An 18311-nucleotide genomic window follows, 5' to 3' on the forward strand; every position below is an offset into this window, starting at 1 on the left:
CTGCTTTTCCCGCATAGTCATAAACCTGACAAAAATACTTCGGTATTAGTAGGCACCGTCCTTAAACAAATTCATTAATCATGTACATGTATGTACCGGTATTCACCATCAGCTGCCATCACAAGATAAAAAATGAGGGAAAAAATCAATGCAACAAATAAATTTTTCTAGCTAGAAAATAGAACCTAATAGAGGTGATGTCAGCTTAAATCCTTCCATTTAGCAAATCTAAGGCACAACTTTATTTCTGGACAGCTAATTTCCAAAAGTTTAACTTCAACACGTGGAACTGCGCGTTCACAGTTCAAACATGTCAGTGCTCTTCAAGGCATTTCAAATAGCAAGTTGCTAAGTCTAAGTCTTTACACAATTTACAAACAGGATTGAAAGACAAAGAAATTAGTCAATAAGGGACTGGTCAAAAAGTATAGGGTGGGGTGGGCCAGAGCATTTGGAAATGTGGTGGATAAAAGAACACATGGCCCATCCCCTCCTTTTGGCACAAAACTGACTGACCCACCCCTAAATGAAGGTTGAAAATTACATGACCCACTCCCTATTAAACATGGTTTTTTGGGCTGCATATCCAAGGAAACCATGCTTTGAGTATGACAAAATCATAAACCTCCAGCCTAGCAAACTCGTTCCCAGGGTCTCTCATCTTCCCGCCCCCTCTCGCTCCAGGGGGCGGGAAGATGAGAGACCCTGGGAATGAGGTTGCCAGCCAAGCTTCGTGGGGAATTAAATTTGGCGAAGTACACTTAACGGTACATCACTATCATTGTCACTCCAACTGTTTGAAGCCAATTTTAAGGACGGTGCCTACTAATACCGAAGTATTTTTCTGCGGTTTATGACTATGCGGAAAAGCAGATCTTAGCAAGGCCTATTGGAATCCAAAAAGAAAATTAGGGGTAACCATGCATTTTTCAGAGATAATTAAGCAACAAGATGCCCCTCTAATGGCATTACACGGAATGCTTAATGTAGCCCCAATTACGTTTCGCAGATATTTAAAAACTATCCTCCCTTGGCAATTGAAATAATTGTCTGAATGGTTTTATTCAGATATATTGCGTGATACTTATCGTTGTGTTACTAGGAATCATACCAGAAATAACTATGCAATAACGTCATGACCCCGCTGAACTGGTCTGGCCTCCTCTAGCTCTAATCCTTCGCGTTGATTATTCGATCTGTTTTTTAAAGCGAAGTTTCTTTGCTGTTAACTCTCCCAATTTCCACCGTTTCAATTGTCGAGTACTACCTAGAAGTTATTATTTCGATTTACTGCTTGAAAAAGGTTTGTTTTCTCTCTGAAAACGGCAGATCAGAGTCTTAAATTCATACATGTGGCCGCCATTGAACAAAAACAACTTTTCGAAATGATGACTTGCTTTGACGTCACACAGGTAGAGATAAGTGGGTCCCCTCCCTTGTGATATACGCGCCAATAATAGATTTTGATTGGGCTGTTTTTGTTCAAGACAATCAGAATAATGAATCACTTCTGGGAGAGGGTAGAATTTAATCAAGGTTTAATGAATAAATCAAATAATGATTTGACGTCACACAGGAAGGGATGAGTGGGTCCCCCCTCTCGTGATATGTGCCGAATAATAGATTTTGATTGGCCTGCTTTTGTTGAAGACAATCAGAACAATACATCCCCACTACCTAGGGGAGGACATATTTTAATGCATAAATTAATTTGTCGATTTGTGACTACGACGAAGAAAAAAAAAAGATACCTGACCGAAACCTAGACACGGCCTGCCCTGCGGGCATTCCGAGTAATAATATCTCTATAAAGCGCCAAAATATAAAGCAATGTATGGGATTTTTTCCCTAAATTGAAGTTTAATTATCTCTGAAAAATGCATGGTTACCCCCAATTTTCTTTAGAGATACCAAAAGCATTTGCTAAGTTCTGCTTTCTCCGCATAGTTTTAAACCACGCAAAAATATCCCGGTGCCACCCATAGGAAAACCGAGTATCTTGCGATGCGGAGAATGTATGTGCAGTAACAATAGTAGGCACCGCCCTTAAGAGTGTAATATTGACGTTATCAGTATTACCATTTTCTATTTTAGTACTTTTACAAATCCTTTGATTTTAAAGCGCTTTTGATCTGTCTTTGTAAATATATAGCACTCTAGAAATAATAGATTATTTAAATTGTTATTATTACCATGTTAAGGTACGCAAGGCGATGCATGTATTTCACTACCAGGTCTTAATCTACCGCATACTTTCCAGAGAAAGCTTGAATGCTAATTTCTATTTGTAGTGAAATCTCACCTGCAGGTTGGCAGACACGTGTGCCAGTATTCCTGTTCTAAAATAGAATGACCCACCACCCCAAGGGGGGTACTTGGGTATATTAGTTACGGGGAGGTGCGAATGAGGCCAAATTTTAAAACCCAAAAAAAGTCCCATCACGCTAAGGAAAACCCAAAAAAAGGCCAATTTTTTTAAGCATACTCGGGTATATATTATTATATTAGGGCACAATTTTCATCAACCCCCAAAAAGGTCCACGCCAAAATCTTAAGGGCAAAAAAAGTCCACCAGAAAATTTCAAACCCAACAAAAGTCCAAGCCGCGAATTTAAAACCCCAAAAAAGGTCTTCGCACGTCCCCGTCACTGATATACCCGAGTACCCCCCCCCCCCCCCCTGGGCCCATCACCCATGGGTAGCTGAAAATTGAATGACCCACCCCTTATCAAGGGTTCAAAAACTGATGACCCACCCCCTCTCTGCCCCAGCCCACCCCACCCTATACTTTTTGACCACTCCCTAAACACTCTCTAGCTCTTTAAAAAAAAAGTCCAAGTCATAACCCTACAGAGCAGGGCTTAACTTCACTGATGGGACTGATGCTGACACATTCACCTTGACTGTCACAATCGATTGTTGTCACGCAACCATTCCCTGCGACCAAAACAACCTCCTGAAGTGCCAGTGAAAATGACATTCTTGCGCATAAAAGAAGGCAGATTCGAAAGAACTAGACAAAATTTGCTGCTTGCAGTTTGCTCTGATTAAAATTCGTGTGGGGTGCGATTTCATTTTAAAACTTCCACTGCATAAGTATTAACGATGGATGAACAACACAGGCATTACAAACACAGCAAATAAAGATCTGTTTCTAGAATTTGCAATGAGGGGCACTACAAAAGTACATTTTTTTATGATTGTCAACAAAAACAAGGAAATAAAAATTCCGGCCCATTGCACAGCCACCCTGCATTCACGAGTTGGCTCACAGAGCCCTTTAATAAAATTAATAGTCTTGTCTCTCTGCTCAAAGTTTTGCAAACATTTTGCTTGGCAATCTGACACCTTCGCACGTAATACAGAGCACACACTTAGGGCACCATTGTCAACAAAACTTATCAGCAACATTCTTCTTTTCCCAGAACTTTGAACTTATCGATTTTCTTTTGTGAATACTTTTGGTGACTTTATATTACCAACAATCAATTCAACAAAGTAATCTTGAAAATCCATTTTGGGAAATTCCTGAGCGAAGTCTTCTTGTTGCAAATGTTGAGTATGTGCAGTCATGCAATCAGTGTCACATAAATTTCTTGAATCGTCTCTCCTGAATCTTGAGTGAGAAGATTGCCATACCTTAATGCGCCGATCAAATCGAAACTTCAACATCCCCCCCCCCCCCCCCCCTCCTGGCAAACCCCGGGCATTTGACTATTCTCTGTGCCCGGGGGTGGGGAATTTGACCTTGCCCGGGTGGGGTGGGGAAAATTGAACCGGAAGTGTCAGGTTTCAAATCGCTTTTTGGGGGGGCGCCGAAGTCGCTAACAGCTATAAATACGTGTTTGGACGAGATGGAGGAGTTTAAAGGAAGAGATACAGCATTACAAAAAAATGTTACAAAAAAAGGTCTTCAAAAGTGAGATGCTTAAATATTAATTTGTTTTTATAGATTGTTTATAAACGATGTAGATTTTTTATACAATGAGTCAAGCTGCGGATTTGTCCTGCAGTGAATAGTGAAAGAAATAAACATTGTCGAATGAAAAACCGCTTTGGCTTAAGTTGCAGAATATCCTGCCACTCGAACAGCATTCTACGTAACCGGCTAACTAATTAATATGTATTTCTAGTTCTTTAAACGATGTAGTTTTTTATGCAATCAGTCAAGCTGCACCTTTCTCCCGCATTTGTGTCTGCAGAGGTTTTTAGAATAGCCATAAAACAGCAATGAACAGTTAAAGAAAAAAAAAACATTGTCGAATGAAAAACCGCTACTTTGGCTTAAACTGCAGAATACCCTGCCACTCGAACAGTCTATGTAGCCGGCTAAGGTTTAAGGAACTCATTTTAAATATGTTATTATGTATTTCTCGTTAAACAACCTTCGCCATGTTTCGGAGTTAGAGCAGCTTACGCTTGCTGATTGACATTGTCCAACTTAATAAATTCAATTTCCAATCATTAGTTTCAATGTTAAAGTTGTGGTTTTTGTAGTAACTCATGACAGGAGCCGACAACGATTGTTCTTTAGGAGGGGCATTTGAACACCATTTTGGCCCGAGGGGGCAGGAATTTGAACGATCCAATCTTCAAAAGTTCAAATGCCCGGGGTTTGCCCGGGGGGGGGGGGGGGGGGGATTTTGAAGTTTCGAGTTGATCGGCGCATAAGCCAGATTAAAAGGAACTCTGATAGAAGGGAAGCTTTGCCAATTGCAAGGTGGATCAGAAACAAATTTTGTGGCTAAATATGAACACATTAACTACACCCCCAGAGACTTGCCCATGCATGTAATTGTATATTTTGCAGGCCCAGGTAAATTTTGTTTTTTCGTTGATCAACGTTAGCAGGCAGTAGAAATGCAAAACAATTAATTTATCAATGTTCAGCAAAACAATTAAGTGTCTGTAGTGACTAGGCATGTGGTCGAAGCCACAATTTCAACTCTTCCCACAAGCTCGATCGATCCCTAAGTTTATTAAAAATTCGAAATACCAGTTGTCAAATTTGCCCAGTTCTCAATGTCGACTCCCATTTTTGTGGGTACTTTATTAGAAATGTTTCTTTCTTTTACTTTCGATTGCATTTAAGCTACCAAGATTCAATCGAAAGAATATGAATCTGAAGGACTGCTAATGTCGTATTTCAAACTGGAGTGTAAACACAAAACTCACCTGTATTCGTTGAAAAGTGTGGATATGTTCACTCACTATGAAAAACACTCACGGCAGCCGACTTGCAGCCTGAGATTCCTCGAAAGCCTATTAATTTATAGGGTTCCGGGAAAACTACATGATAAACATGACGGAAGGGATTGCCTAGCTCCTAGGCCTCTCTCCGTTTAGCCTCCTTTACGTCATCGAAACGAATCGATCGTGGGGGCCTGGTATAAAGCTCCAGGAGATCATATCGGAGCAGGGTGGCCACGGACTCCGGACTTCGGATTGGGTAGAAATTTAAAGACGGACTGAGGTATGAAAAGATGACTAAAGAGAAAAGAAGGAGGTGACTTGTGAGGCGGGTGAGGAATTCAGATGCTTGAAAAAGACGTGCACCATCAGTTGCGCGGACTCGTCTCATTTCACGCGCAACTACCTCAGCGTCAAAGCCCCTGGCGTCAAGCTAACAACCTGTGACCACCTGTTGTTTGACCAATGCGGAATTTAGCGAAAACTTTGAACTCTGCAGAATATTGTGCACCTTTTATTCCTTTTGCTAATTAATTCTTAATTATTATAAATTCTCATTACATTGATGAAGTTTTCTTTAACAATAATGAAAGGAATCGTAGAACGTCAATTGTAGGAGCGGAACCAGTTTACTACTCTTTTGTCTCCGAAGGCTGCTCCGTGGCTCCCTCTAGCGTTGGCTCGGCCCCAGTACCCGGCGGTGGTGTGGAGGGTGCACACGAGGATGGGTCTTGAAATATCACATTGTTTGTGGAAGCCTTTGCTACTTCCGAGAAATCAAACCAGTGCTTGACATTTCCAAATCCCTTGAGGCACGAGGTTGCTATATCTCTTATCTCCTCCGGAGGAAGGATTCTGTCCCAGAGATTGAGACCGCTGACCTTATACAGTTGCAGCCATTTTTCACCGACCCTTAACATCCCTCCACCTTCTAACTCCTCGGGCATCATGGTTTCCGATATCCTCCTTTCCCCGTCCGCGTAAACCACTGCCACTCCAGTTATTCCGGAAAACGAAACACAAAAATGGTGCCATTTGTTGTCCTCCATGAGGGGTCGTGATAAAATGCTACAATTTAAGCAGACGAAGAACAACGACAATTAGAACACTGAAGTTTCATCTGATACTAATGAAATGCTCTGATGGTACAGTATTTTGTTCAAAACATCTAGACATTTTTTATACCGATTCATTTTTTTGTACTATCGAACAAGCCATTGACACAAACTGGGGTCCTTCAGTTTACAAAACTCCCCGAGTTTTGTCAGCCCCGAGGAGCTAGTATATTTCAAATTCCACGTTTTCCTTATGTTGGCGGTTGTTTTCTGTGCTAACTAGTCTGATGTGCTTCTTGACCTTGTAAAAGCTTCAACGTTTCCACTTTCAAAATGATCAAAAATCGAATTTCAAGTTGTAAGCTTTGTGCACGTAAATAGTTTTTCGGGGTTTAACGCAATCTCGTACCCAGAGTCCTAAGGCTTTTTGCTCAGCGGGTAGACTCTGGAGAATTAAAAAAAAATTGAATTTTTTTATTGGATGCTCTATATCATGAGTTCCGTAACGGTTTCCATTGTTTCACCACAGAAATCCTGCGGTAATAAAACTCCAGTACCCCAGAGTCTCTCCTGGTGACCAACCGCTGGTCAAACAGCCTGAGGACTCTGGGGACGAGATTGGGTTCAACGAGAGTTTTGAAAAACGCACGCCTGGGCCCAAAACCAAAACGGAGCTACCAAGAAGCCAGAAGTCGTGGAACGTGATTAAGGCTCCTCTTGTGCGCGGGGAAGCTTGGTAACTCCCTAGTGTTCTAACTGTGGGACATGGACATCCCACGTACGTGCACAAACCTCAAACGTTTGAAATTCGCTGGTAAACTAACATGAATAGCGTCAAAGTCTGTTTCAAAACCAGTAAACTTTACTTAAACTTTTCTCGGTTAAACTAAAACCATAGATTATACTAAACTAAACGAAACTAAAAGAAAGAATCTGGCTTGACTAAGTCAGAATCACCTAAACGTAACTCATCCCAGCCTCAACTCAAACTCTGAACGGCTGAACGAAAGTACGTAAATATTAACTAAGCATTGTGCAACTGCCTTATATTTCTCGTTCGCTTCTCGATCATTTCCAATTTATTACTCCAATCCACCGTCTGGCGACTTTCTTAGCGTAGGAAAAAACCCAAAACGCTTATAAAAACACACAGAAAAAATGTTAAAAACTTGAGACCTGGCATACACATTGTTGTCTCATGTTAAGGCATGGCTTATTCTTCACTTAAGACCCCCCACGAATTTGAAACTACCTATCTTTGAAATCAATGTTTTTTAAATCCCCAGGGTAGCCATAAGTTTGTAATTGACGTATTACAGCGATCTTAAATTCCTCAAGACATAAGAATAGTGGTCACGTGTTTGATGACGTCACAATTGCGCTTAAATCTAATTGTCAGATGGGGTAAGAATGGTTCATTGTCACTCAAAGCTTTGCATGTGCAGTTGTAGCTTCTGTTGAATAGTAAGTGAATCTGTCCTGAATGGAATAGATTTTGGCTTTATTAAAATATTATTAGGAAGTTTAATAAGTCACGTGACCTATTTTGTTGAATAATCCGTTTACTAAATGTTGAGGTCAACCATTCAGGACAGATTCATGTAAGGCATAACCAGACGGTAAGAGAAACGTTCTAATCAATATCCATCATATGTAAACTCGGCGCCCCATTTTCTATTTTTTGTTTGGGCAAAGAAACAATCATAACCGGTCACGTGACATATCTTTTCAAGACTTGAGGATAGAAGTGAGTTAAGGTCATCAATTTCTGTGTCGCTGCCAAGTTTGGTGGTCTTTCAGTAAATTTCTGCAGAGTTATGATTGATTCTGTTTTTTACCCAGATATGGGCTTGAGCCATGCCTTAACATGCTTGAGGTTAGTACAGGGACGAGTTTGCCAAAAATATGGCTTTTAAGGTGCCTAGCTATTTCTTGTGTTAGATTCGCAAGCTATTGTGGTAAATTGTACAGCCGCAATCGTTTTCCTTACAGTGGGTTGAAAGGCTAGATACATAATTATCATTTAATTATTATTACTCGCGCTGATCTCTCCAACACCTTTACCTGTTCTTTGATTTTTTAACAGCCTCATCATTCAACACTTTTTGCATCACACGCAGATTCATTTGATTCCCATCGTGTGTATCCCACTGCAGTCCAAAATACTGAGTATTACTTCCATAGACAGCCAGTATCCAGCCAATGGACGCATAAAATTGCAAGAAACGGTTCCACAGACACATGGTCAGGGTAGACATGTGGGGAATGTTTCGCACCGATATTCCTGCCCTGTAATGAAGTTGTGTGTAAGTGCCCTTGGGTTGTATGTCGAAGGTACCTTTTAAAATTAAAGAAAAAGAGGCAAATTAGGAATTTCGAACGAAACTCTGCCCTCACGGCGCAGTGGTGAGAGCACTCGCCTCCCACTAAAGCGGCCCGCGTTCAATTCCTGGACTCGGGTTGAGTTTGTTGTAGGTTCTCGCCTGGTTCTCGTCCTTGCTCCGAGAGGTTTTTCTCCGGGTGCTCGAGTGTTTCCCTCTCCTCAAAAAGCACCACTTCGAAATTCCAATTTGATCTCGGCTGAAGGGTGTCACCAATTGCAAGTAGTGCACTGAGCTAACTATGATATCGACACTTAAATAAAGTGATTTTAGTATGTCTGTATTTACAGAGAAAAAGAAAATGTTTACTTGGTAGTCCGTTCCATTTATTTCCTATGCTTCAGGCTAATTATAATTTCTCTCATCAAATCTTCAGAAACAAGAAAGGAACTTTTAAAAAGTAAAATAATTATATTTTAAACAACACTTTGATTAGGCCTGAAGCGAGTAAACAGCAAATTAACTGGAATTTTTTTGCGACGGCATCTGCAACCGAAAATTGAAAAGTTTTGCACACCATGCGGGACATCACATTTTAAAAAAGATGGGAATTGACTGAAAAAGGCTAACAATTAATTTGTAAGCGCCTTGCATGTTCGATCTTTTGAAGATCATTGCCTTGTCCCTGTACGGCTTTCTCCCAGGCCTTCACGATCAATTCGTTTTGGTGCCACGTGATCCGAAACGCATTGGCCGAGATGAAAGACAGAGAGAGGCCTAGGAACTAGGCAATTAAAAATCGCACCACAAGTAAAGACTCCTCCCGCCAGAAAAAGTTCAACGAAACTTTCAACTTTGTGAAACCGATTATCAACGCAACCATATACAGCCAAAAACTTCTCACTATTTATATCGATGCAATACTTTTCCGGAGTCAAGATGTGCGGCTCTTTACACTCAGGCAGACATGTCTTAGTGTCGATGTCCTTAGCAACGCGGCATGCGTTACATTCTGTCGGCAGAGGATTCCCAGATGATGCTGTATTGCAACCTTAAGGTGGAAAAAAAAAAAGAAAGAATCCCTAAAGAATTAATAGTTGCTCTTGGTATTTGTTTTTTATGTCTAATTTTTTGGTTACAAGTTGTGTACGGCATATAGTTTCACTGAACTGAGCCTGATCCATGCAGAATTAGGTTATAGTGAGTAAGATGTAACATTCATCCGTATCACAAGCATCGCACAAAGAAAAACCGTTGAGATAGCGACAGGACTCAGCTGAATAACGAGAAGACTACACCACAATCTCCTACCCAGAGTTCTCTGGTGCTTTGGCCAGCGGTTGGTTGCCAGGAGAGACTCTGTGGTACTGGAATTTTATTACCACAAGATTTCTGCGGTAAAACAATGCAAGTTGTTTACGGAGCAGCCAATCAAAAACTTTATTTTATTTTATTTTATTTTTATTTTTTTAATTCTTCAGTCTCTTTCCTGGCAACTAACCGCTGGCCAATGAGCCTGAGGACTCAGAGTACGAGATTGACTACACTCATATACTGTGAAGTATTGTGGGACTGTGAGTGGTGATGTTGCTTTATAATTATTACTATTACATTATACAGCGTGACCAGTATTTTTGAAATTTGAACGAAGTTTTGAAATTTAAATGTCAGTTTTGAACATATCGCTATCAAGATTTCAGAGTTCCCGTAGAAATTCCCCTAGTTTATTGACGGTATAAAGCTATGAATTTTTGTTCACAAGACAGCTGCAATAAGTATTTCAAAAAGAACGTACAATTGTTTTCCAAGTATTTTGAATTTTTTTTTTCTAGTTAATGCATCTTTTTCGGGAAGATTTACAGAGAAATCTTCAAGATTCCATTCAAATGCCAGACATTACAAAGAGCAAATCGAATGTTCGTTTCATTCTCGGAATACTGGTCATGCGTTACGTATACTGACTGAAATAACTCAGCTAGGCTTTTTTCTCAACCCATTCTTAGCTTCCGCACTTGGCCCTACCTGCTTCTCGAATTGAAATTCTCTTGTGGTATATTTCCCGAAACATTGTGAGTTTCCGACCCTTCATAATATAGATCCATTATTGGACAGATCTTAATTACCTGCTAATCGATTTAGCCGTCAGTGCTGTCTGTAATCCCTTTTTTATTCTTACCGTAGAGGGGATCACAATCCTCGTGGCACCTCTGTGTACACAACCTCGTTTCCAGATCCATTTGTGTATCGCCTTTACACTCCGCGCTGGTCATGTCACGTGACACAATATGCGCGTCGATTACGTCAAGCTTCTTGTCGCCGTTTCCGAAGGCGTAAAACCGCACGTTCAAACGTTCGCTGGTATCTAACGTGTCCAAGTATATGTCGCCGCTGTCTGTAGTTCCCAATGTTTTTCCGTATTCAATAAGGGTGCTGGATTCTGACTCGGTGACGCATACGAAGTAAGATTGCAGTAAGTTTGGGTCACCAAGTCCTCGAGCGTTTGGGTTGTTTGTGGAGGTTTTTAACGTGTCTCCCTGTGAAGAAAAAATCAAGTAACTTCTGCACAATTTTTTTTTTGCCTTAACTTCCTTGGATTCTAGCATGAATTTTTCCATCAGTAAATAATAATAATCATTTTGGTAAATCCTTCATGATTAAACCTTGCTCTCAGGGCTTTCCCTCGCGCCCCTTCCAATTAACAACCGAAAGGCACTGGGAGCGAGTTGTTCATGATTGAATCATTGCTACATGCGGCTGGAATAGGGTGTTGAAATAAATGTTGCATTCATTCACGATGATGGTTTTATTGAAGTGTCGATTTTCAAGAACAACCAGAAGACAATTTAATCAGTCGTTATTTCTCAGGCATGGTATAATGGCCTACATACCATGGCCGCGAAGCCAATCAAATCCCTGGAATTGCATTATACAATGATCCTGTTTTTAATACTCTATGTTATCTTACCTTATAAATGGCTACTCTTTCAGGTGTAATTTCAGTGTAATACCATGTGGACTTGTCTTTGGGTAAAGCTGAGAAGGCCACGAAAATGCTTCCCTCTGTAGTTGCTGTGAAGTGAAGACATTTCCCGTTGCTGTCAGTCGGGTCAAAACGAAGAGTGTTGGACCATTTCATATTACAAGGTTTATTTGTCGTCGCTTCTCTTTTATATGCTTCTGCAGTGTCATCATCAGCTTTTAAAACAATTCTAGCCAAAGTGCGCCCTTCCAGAAAGCCGTGAAGATTTGGGAAGAAATGTTTCGAAGCTTTGAAATCAGGTGTCAGTAACTCCAAACCTCCAGTATTTTGGTTGTACGACAAGACCAGGCCAAGGACTGACATCTTATGCTTTTTAGTATCGCCGCTTCCCCCATTTTTGAAGGCATTGTATAAATGAAACGAGCCATCTTCTTCCCCAGTCAGCCATTTTTCATTACTATACTTCACCAGGCGACTCATGTTGCGAGGGATGCTGTAGCCTTCGATGCCAGTTAGATCCTTTTTCATGTCGAATGTTACACGAAATTCCTTTTGTCCACTGGTAATTGTCTGCCAGTTTAGCGCCGGTTTAATTGTTCTCTTTTCTAGGTCTCGGTTCTCGGTTTGAGCGGAAGAGGTGCACTCTGGGAGAAGAAAATCTGAAATTGACATAGGGCCCTACGAACAAAGCGAAAAGTAGATGAGAAACTAGACAGCGTTAAAACTAAGCCGCTTCATGTTATAGACTCAACACGCTTCAGAGTTTAATTTAGTGATGTAGCGGACGGGGGAGTTCCAAACATGGCTGAGGACTTGCTAAATATGGTCTTCGTCATTACTCTGTCAGATCCTCGAGTTATTTTACCAACCGTTCAAAAGTAGCAAAAAAGGCCGACAGCTTGGAAACTGCAAAGAAATTACAAGTATCCATTGGAGGACGAATAAATCAAAGGGTTTAAAAGATTCAACTGAAGAACGACCATATGTTGCAGATATTTGCCTACACTATATAACTGCGGTACTTTCCAGTATATTACGAATTCGCAAAATGACGAGCACCCAGTTGGCTTGATAGCTCAGTTGTTAGAGCACTGCAACGTCATTAGTTCAAAACCCGTTCAAGTTTAATTTGGATATTTTCAGGGCTCTCTTTCCACAGCTGCTTAAGTTGCATGCAGTTTAATTCAGCGTTTGCTGAGGCAAATCCAAGCGGTAAAAATAAAACTTCTTAATGTATAACTTAATATTAATTCTTTTCAAGAAAGTTTCAACATGACCCTCTCTTACTACCGTACGGCACAGTGATGACCACACATCTTGTCGTGCTAAACGATTGTAACATTAAAGACTTGGTTTAAAAGGTCCTTCCTAACAAAGTGGAATTTTAATCGGCAAACCATTTAGTTCCGCACGACGGTAACACGACGTCTGTAGCGAGCCAAGGCTCGATTACCAGCGGCAGTTCGGGGAATGAGCCCGCTCTCACCCCCTCAAAGAGACGATTACCGTACCTGAGGGAGTGGCCAGGGCGCAGAGGAGTCAAATTTGTTGTAAATCCCGGTTAAATTCACTGGGAAATTGCGCGGCAAACTGAGTTTGTTGATACAAGAACATGATCGAACAAATCGTCATTAGATCTTATTGCGCGTCTGTTGAAAGATTATAGAGCCAGCAATGGTCGCCTGTGAAAAAACGATCGCCGCCGAAGCCGTCGGAAAAGCAAAGCTTTTCGAACGAAGAAGCTCCCCGTAAGCTACAGCAATGCGCCCATAGTCATTGTTGCATGCGGCTTGTGTCTAGGGGATAATGTTTCAAAAGATCAAGACGCGTAATAAGATCCCATGACGCTTTGTTCAATGACTTTCTTACAACGCAGTTTATCCGGAATTTACATCAAATCTGACTCCTCTGCTCCTTATGGGAGTGGCGGAAATCGAGCCTATAGCGAGCTTAAATTATTGTCAGTAGCAAGTTGTTTATTTAATTAACCATACACAAAACCTACCTCTTCCATATAAACCTCAATAGCTCTTTTCAAACTTATCCTTCTTCTCCTAATGGCCTCTTCTAACCCTTTTCTGCTGTCAAAGGAACAGTAATGTTTAATCACCGTTCCATTCTGGACAACAGTCTCAAAGAAGGTCACTTTATCCCCGTTAGCGTTGGTCTCGGTTTTCAAGGTTGCCGCATGCCCCTCGCAACCCCAGTTGACTTTTTCGCCGGGAAACAGGTCCTGCATTCGGAAGTTTACCAAATCTGTGACAGAACCGACCTGGAAGAGAAAGGGTCTCGGATATTTTGGGATGGAAACAAGCCATTCCCTAAACTCGGATTTAAATGTGGGGGAGTACGCGTCTGACAAGATGGCCGCCACCTCATGGCTTCCGCCCAGTGCTATGACAGTCGTTGAAGTAGTCTTCGATTGATTCCGCGAATACTCCCCGCCCTTAGTGCTGGACTTGGCTCCTACGCTGGAAAACAAAATTTTGAATTCCATCTCCATTTCCACAGCAAATTCTTTTTTGTTGGAGACGTCGCTTGCATCCATGAATTTACGAATTTCAAGTTGGCCGCCAAACTTTGAGGATTTGATGTAATGTGTTCCCCACCTCTGGATGAAATTTTCTGTAAGCACAACAATCAAATGTATTAATTACTTAATAATATTTTTGTACTAGGTCTTGTTTGAATGTGCCTAATAATTAAAAAACCGCGCGGGTTGGAAAGAGGAAAACTCTGCATGGAACATTACAAAGGGAGAGGATATCGCCTATGGGAAGTGCCAAATTATGATCATGATTATGGGAAACCAGGAGATGATGATTATAGCCAACTAGGTGCTTCTCGCCTTGTTGGCTATAATCATCTCATACCCAACAAGCGCCAGTGGAATAATTGTTGATTATTCACCGAATCGGAGGTGCATGGATAGTGGTAGATATTTACCTAGACTGCAGACAGTACCTTTCTGGATGGAGCGAACGAGCAGTCTCTTTTCGTTTATTCCTCCTCGCTCCAGTCTCGCTGCGATGTGAGCGCACCCTCTCGACTAAGCAGAAAGGGACTGCTTGCAGTCTAATATTTACAGAGGCGCGATGCTCAAAGGAAATGTGCATGTCACGTGATCACACGCACAAAGTTTTATCAATATTTAAAAACTCTTACGTTGCTTTCCCAGTACAGCTTCGTTGCACGATTCCCATTTCTCGATTCAGGGCTGTACTCACCACGCCCATCAAAACCCACCCCCATGAAGGCCGCGCCATCAATCATGTTCTGTCGGTCAAAGGTTACATAGACGGGTTCGTGTGTACACAAGAAAGGATGCCTCTCTTGCACTATACTACAACCCTGATGAAAATGATCGGCTAAGCTTCAAGAAAAGGTTCGCGTGAATGAAGGTCTCAGTTTCTGTTTAGTAATCGTACTGTCACGGTAATTGTTTTTATTTCAGATCGAATAATTATAATCAACTAGTAATAGTAATCACAGATTAAAAAGCGTGGTCGGCATGCCAATTTGATCGACCGCATGTCTTCACGTGAAAATGAGGCCAGATTCTTGGATCAAAACGAGGTAAATTTGCGCGAAAGAGGAACAAAATGGCCGCCAACCTCGATTATTTGCACAAATTATTTGCTGAAAATACAACTTTATTTCGTTGCAACTCGTTCAACTAAACTTTTACAGAAACTACGAACTACCCAGGAAACAAATTGGTAGGAGTGGCATTCGAGTTAAGAAAGAAAATGACAAATTCACCGTCGTGAGTTCACGTTCTCCACAAAACTTTGAATTTGGTCATTTCACGTTGTTGTTTTGGCGACAACGGCAAAGAAATGTGCCAAAATTCAAAACGCACGTGCAAAGCGTTTGTCGTTGCTCATTAAACCTGTTGTTTTGCGGCGTTTTCGTTGCGTCGCCGTCGCCATTGCATTAAGTTCTCTAAAAACTATTTTAAGACGAAAACGGTTAAGATATGAAATAAGCCCCTCGTTTCTATTAGTCCCCCCCTCTGATAAGACCCCTGTTGATGAGGCCTGGAATGAAATAACACCCCAACCCCCCCGGGGGGGGAGGGCTTAATAGAGCTTTTACAGTATATAAGGCCAAGGACGATGTTACAGCGCAAAACATACGTATGCGGTTTGTATGACGTCACTTTGTTGCAAGAATATAGCAACAGTTGAAATCAAAATCTACGATTAGCAGTTTCCCCATTGGTTTCTTAACTTTCCAACGTGATCTTGTTTACTAAGATTGTACGATCCACCATTTTGGATGTCACGAAGTGAGGCTGTGGTGGTACGTGTAGCATCGCAATCTCGTACCCAGAGTCCTCAGGCTTTTTGGTCAGCGGGGCGGCGCCAGGAGAGACTCTGGGATAATGGAAAAATATCATTTTTTTGATTGGCCGTCTGCATAACAATGGAAGACCGACAGGAAGTCCGTTGGTCATTTGCGGAAGTTAATCAAACCGGAAACCCCCCTACCAACTTTCCTTGTTTTGGAGGGAGATTTGAAATGTCAAACTCGGTCAGTTTTGTAATTTTTATGTGTGTGTCACGGTTATTTTATTTTATTTTTTCACACCAAAAATTAGAAACACTCCAATTTAAAGACAGGTTTTGAATTATGTCAGTGAAACAATTTCTAGCCGGCTAAACATCAGCCGTTTTATCGTACGAAGTTTGCCACTACTGTCATACGACGGTAAATCACGGCAAAATGCTACGATGCTATGATTACTGTCGCTGTTGTGAAAAATTATTTTCGGAAAATATCATTATATCAGTCAGTTTGGGAGAAAAAGCGGTAGGAGAACGAATTGGTGAAGCCGTTCGCAAGTATGGAAACATTAAACGTAATAGAGAGGACATTGGTGTCGTCAACGTTCTGAATAATTCGAACATGTTATTTGCTAGTGAACGTTGTTATCATGGGAAAATAGAGAAGTTCTTTAACATCTATAAATTTTGTTGTGGATAAAAATTTGGAGATGACTGATCTGTTGTGGAGTGGAGTCCATCTCAGGTTGCCGTTTCGATTAATTCCCTTTCGGTTTTGCCACAAGGGAAACTCTGAAGACATCTCCACGATGATCAAACGCCGCACACGAGAGCAAAAGTTTCACTTTTTTCAGTCACGGCCCATGGCCAGTTTGCCAAAGAAAAAAATTCAGAAACAATTCCCCCTTTCAGGCGAAGGTAATGGTGTGTTGAACATTTTCCTTAAATTTTGAGAGATTTTGTTTTGAGAAATTTTGTCAGATTTTTTTGTCACTGTTCCATATTCCATGCAAAATAAGAACAATTGATTATTTGTCCTAAAAAGTGTATAAGGCCGTGGTTTTAGGTTACCTTCAGATGAAAGTTTAATCTCAAATGTAATAGTACATACAGATTTGAAGTTTACTTTTACAGTATAGGGGCAGTTGAGAATAAAGACTTGTTGCCTGTTACTTACAACCATCTTCTCTGCAAGAAAGTCAACACACTGTGACAGTGAAGAGCCACCCAACTCGACCAGTCAAAAAACAGGTGTAGATAATACTGAAGCCCAAAGCTGGACTTCGAAATGCAGAAGTACCTTGAAATCTTTACATTTATTTATTTCCCACACGTACACAGACAAACAAATAAAAGAAAAAAAAAACTCAAGTAGTGGAGAGGATCAGGCTCAATAAAAGATACCATGAGGCTTATGAATATTAAGCCTCCTCAATCTTAAAAATATACAAAAGCTGTTACATAATATATATTTGTTTGGAGTTTTTTTATAACTAAACAAATAATGTACACTGAGTTTAAAATAAAGATGGCAAAAATTTGAAGGTAAGGATAGTTTAATAATTATTGTACTCTGTTAATGTACTGTACATTAATATGTAAGTAAAAACAATCTAACTTTTTTAAAATATTATTTTTCCCTTCATCTGACAAAACATACAAATACTCCATTGAAGAAGTATGAGACAAGGAAACTGTGGGTTCCCTTATAGACAAGTGTGCAATCATGCCTAAAGTACCAGTTGTTGAAAAAAAAATAGATGAGCGGTGGTGTGACTTTCTGTGAGCACTATATGTTATGAGGAAGAACACCAAGTCCTCCCTTGAAGGGTTCAATTGGGACGCTATTATATTGAGGAGATACAAGAGAAGGCCCCTGCTCAATTTCATTCCACTGCAAGTGTACGTACCCGTTGTACATAAACATGGAAGCCAAGTACCCCAAGTTTGTGTGGCATATGACCTGCAGATAATGCTTGCACAGCCTTGTGCAGAAAGTGACCACTTTCATCATAATTATATCCTTATCAAACACTCCACTTGTAATTGGCAAATTTACTGACATAATTATTTTGGCAGTGGATGGATTTTACTGAATAATTTGGTGAAAACAGCCCCGTCTATCATTTCTTCATGTAATATTCATTCATGTAATAATTATTGCTAGTAAATATTAGAAAGAAATTTGTGGTAGCCAGCAGGTTTAAGCATAAAAATTATACTTCTCAGTGAATCCTACCGTTTATTGTTATTTTGCACTGATAATCAAACAAAAGAAAAACTTTCAGACACTACAATACTAGCTTGCAAAAAAACTGCATTCAATATTTAGTAAAGAGTGACAAGTCTATAAAATATATATGTTGAACATTCCAAGGATTCCAATGGGTCCTTTACTCCCTTCCCCTTCCCTGTTGGGGGTAACTAATCAAATTATGTGTAACCATTATCTCATCAAGTATGTAGAATTTTTAAG

At 40.6% G+C, this 18311-nt stretch overlaps 3 protein-coding genes across 10 annotated transcripts in view; all 3 read right to left on the reverse strand.

The window, feature by feature from the left end:
* Positions 1-18311, reverse strand: part of LOC146451276 (uncharacterized) — a 106812-nt gene that overhangs the window by 67966 nt on the left and 20535 nt on the right. For 3 of the 4 annotated variants that reach the window (XM_085099391.1, XM_085099392.1, XM_085099389.1), the window contains exon 1: positions 5176-5311. The exons of the other annotated variant lie outside the window; for it this stretch is intronic. The gene's annotated coding sequence lies outside the window, so the exon portion shown is untranslated. Of the gene's footprint in view, positions 1-5175; positions 5312-18311 lie in introns of those variants that run through there. 4 annotated transcript variants of the gene reach the window in all.
* The window catches only part of LOC146451278 (uncharacterized), a 126019-nt gene that overhangs the window by 41701 nt on the left and 66007 nt on the right, over positions 1-18311 (reverse strand). The gene's annotated exons all lie outside the window — the stretch shown is intronic.
* On the reverse strand, positions 5717-14819 carry LOC146451280 (uncharacterized). The gene is made up of 7 exons (XM_085099324.1): positions 14774-14819; positions 13552-14171; positions 11532-12224; positions 10743-11100; positions 9471-9617; positions 8310-8583; positions 5717-6258 (listed from the first exon to the last, which is right to left on the reverse strand). The coding sequence occupies exons 1-7, from the start codon at positions 14817-14819 to the stop codon at positions 5823-5825; spliced, it is 2574 nt and encodes an 857-aa protein (XP_084955450.1). The 3' UTR covers positions 5717-5822.

Source organism: Pavona decussata, unplaced genomic scaffold (genome assembly GCF_977016875.1).
Source record: "Pavona decussata unplaced genomic scaffold, jaPavDecu1.1 SCAFFOLD_391, whole genome shotgun sequence".
Taxonomy (NCBI): domain Eukaryota; kingdom Metazoa; phylum Cnidaria; class Anthozoa; order Scleractinia; family Agariciidae; genus Pavona; species Pavona decussata.

Coding starts and splice junctions, on each gene's coding strand:
- LOC146451280 (XM_085099324.1), bottom strand. CDS start 14,819: ATGATTGATGGCGCGGCCTTCATGGGGGTGGGTTTTGATGGGCGTG. Junction 11,101..11,531: donor AAAGAGTAGCCATTTATAAG/GTAAGATAACAT, acceptor TTTTCTTCACAG/GGAGACACGTTAAAAACCTC. Junction 6,259..8,309: donor GTTAAAAAATCAAAGAACAG/GTAAAGGTGTTG, acceptor CTTAAATTGTAG/CATTTTATCACGACCCCTCA.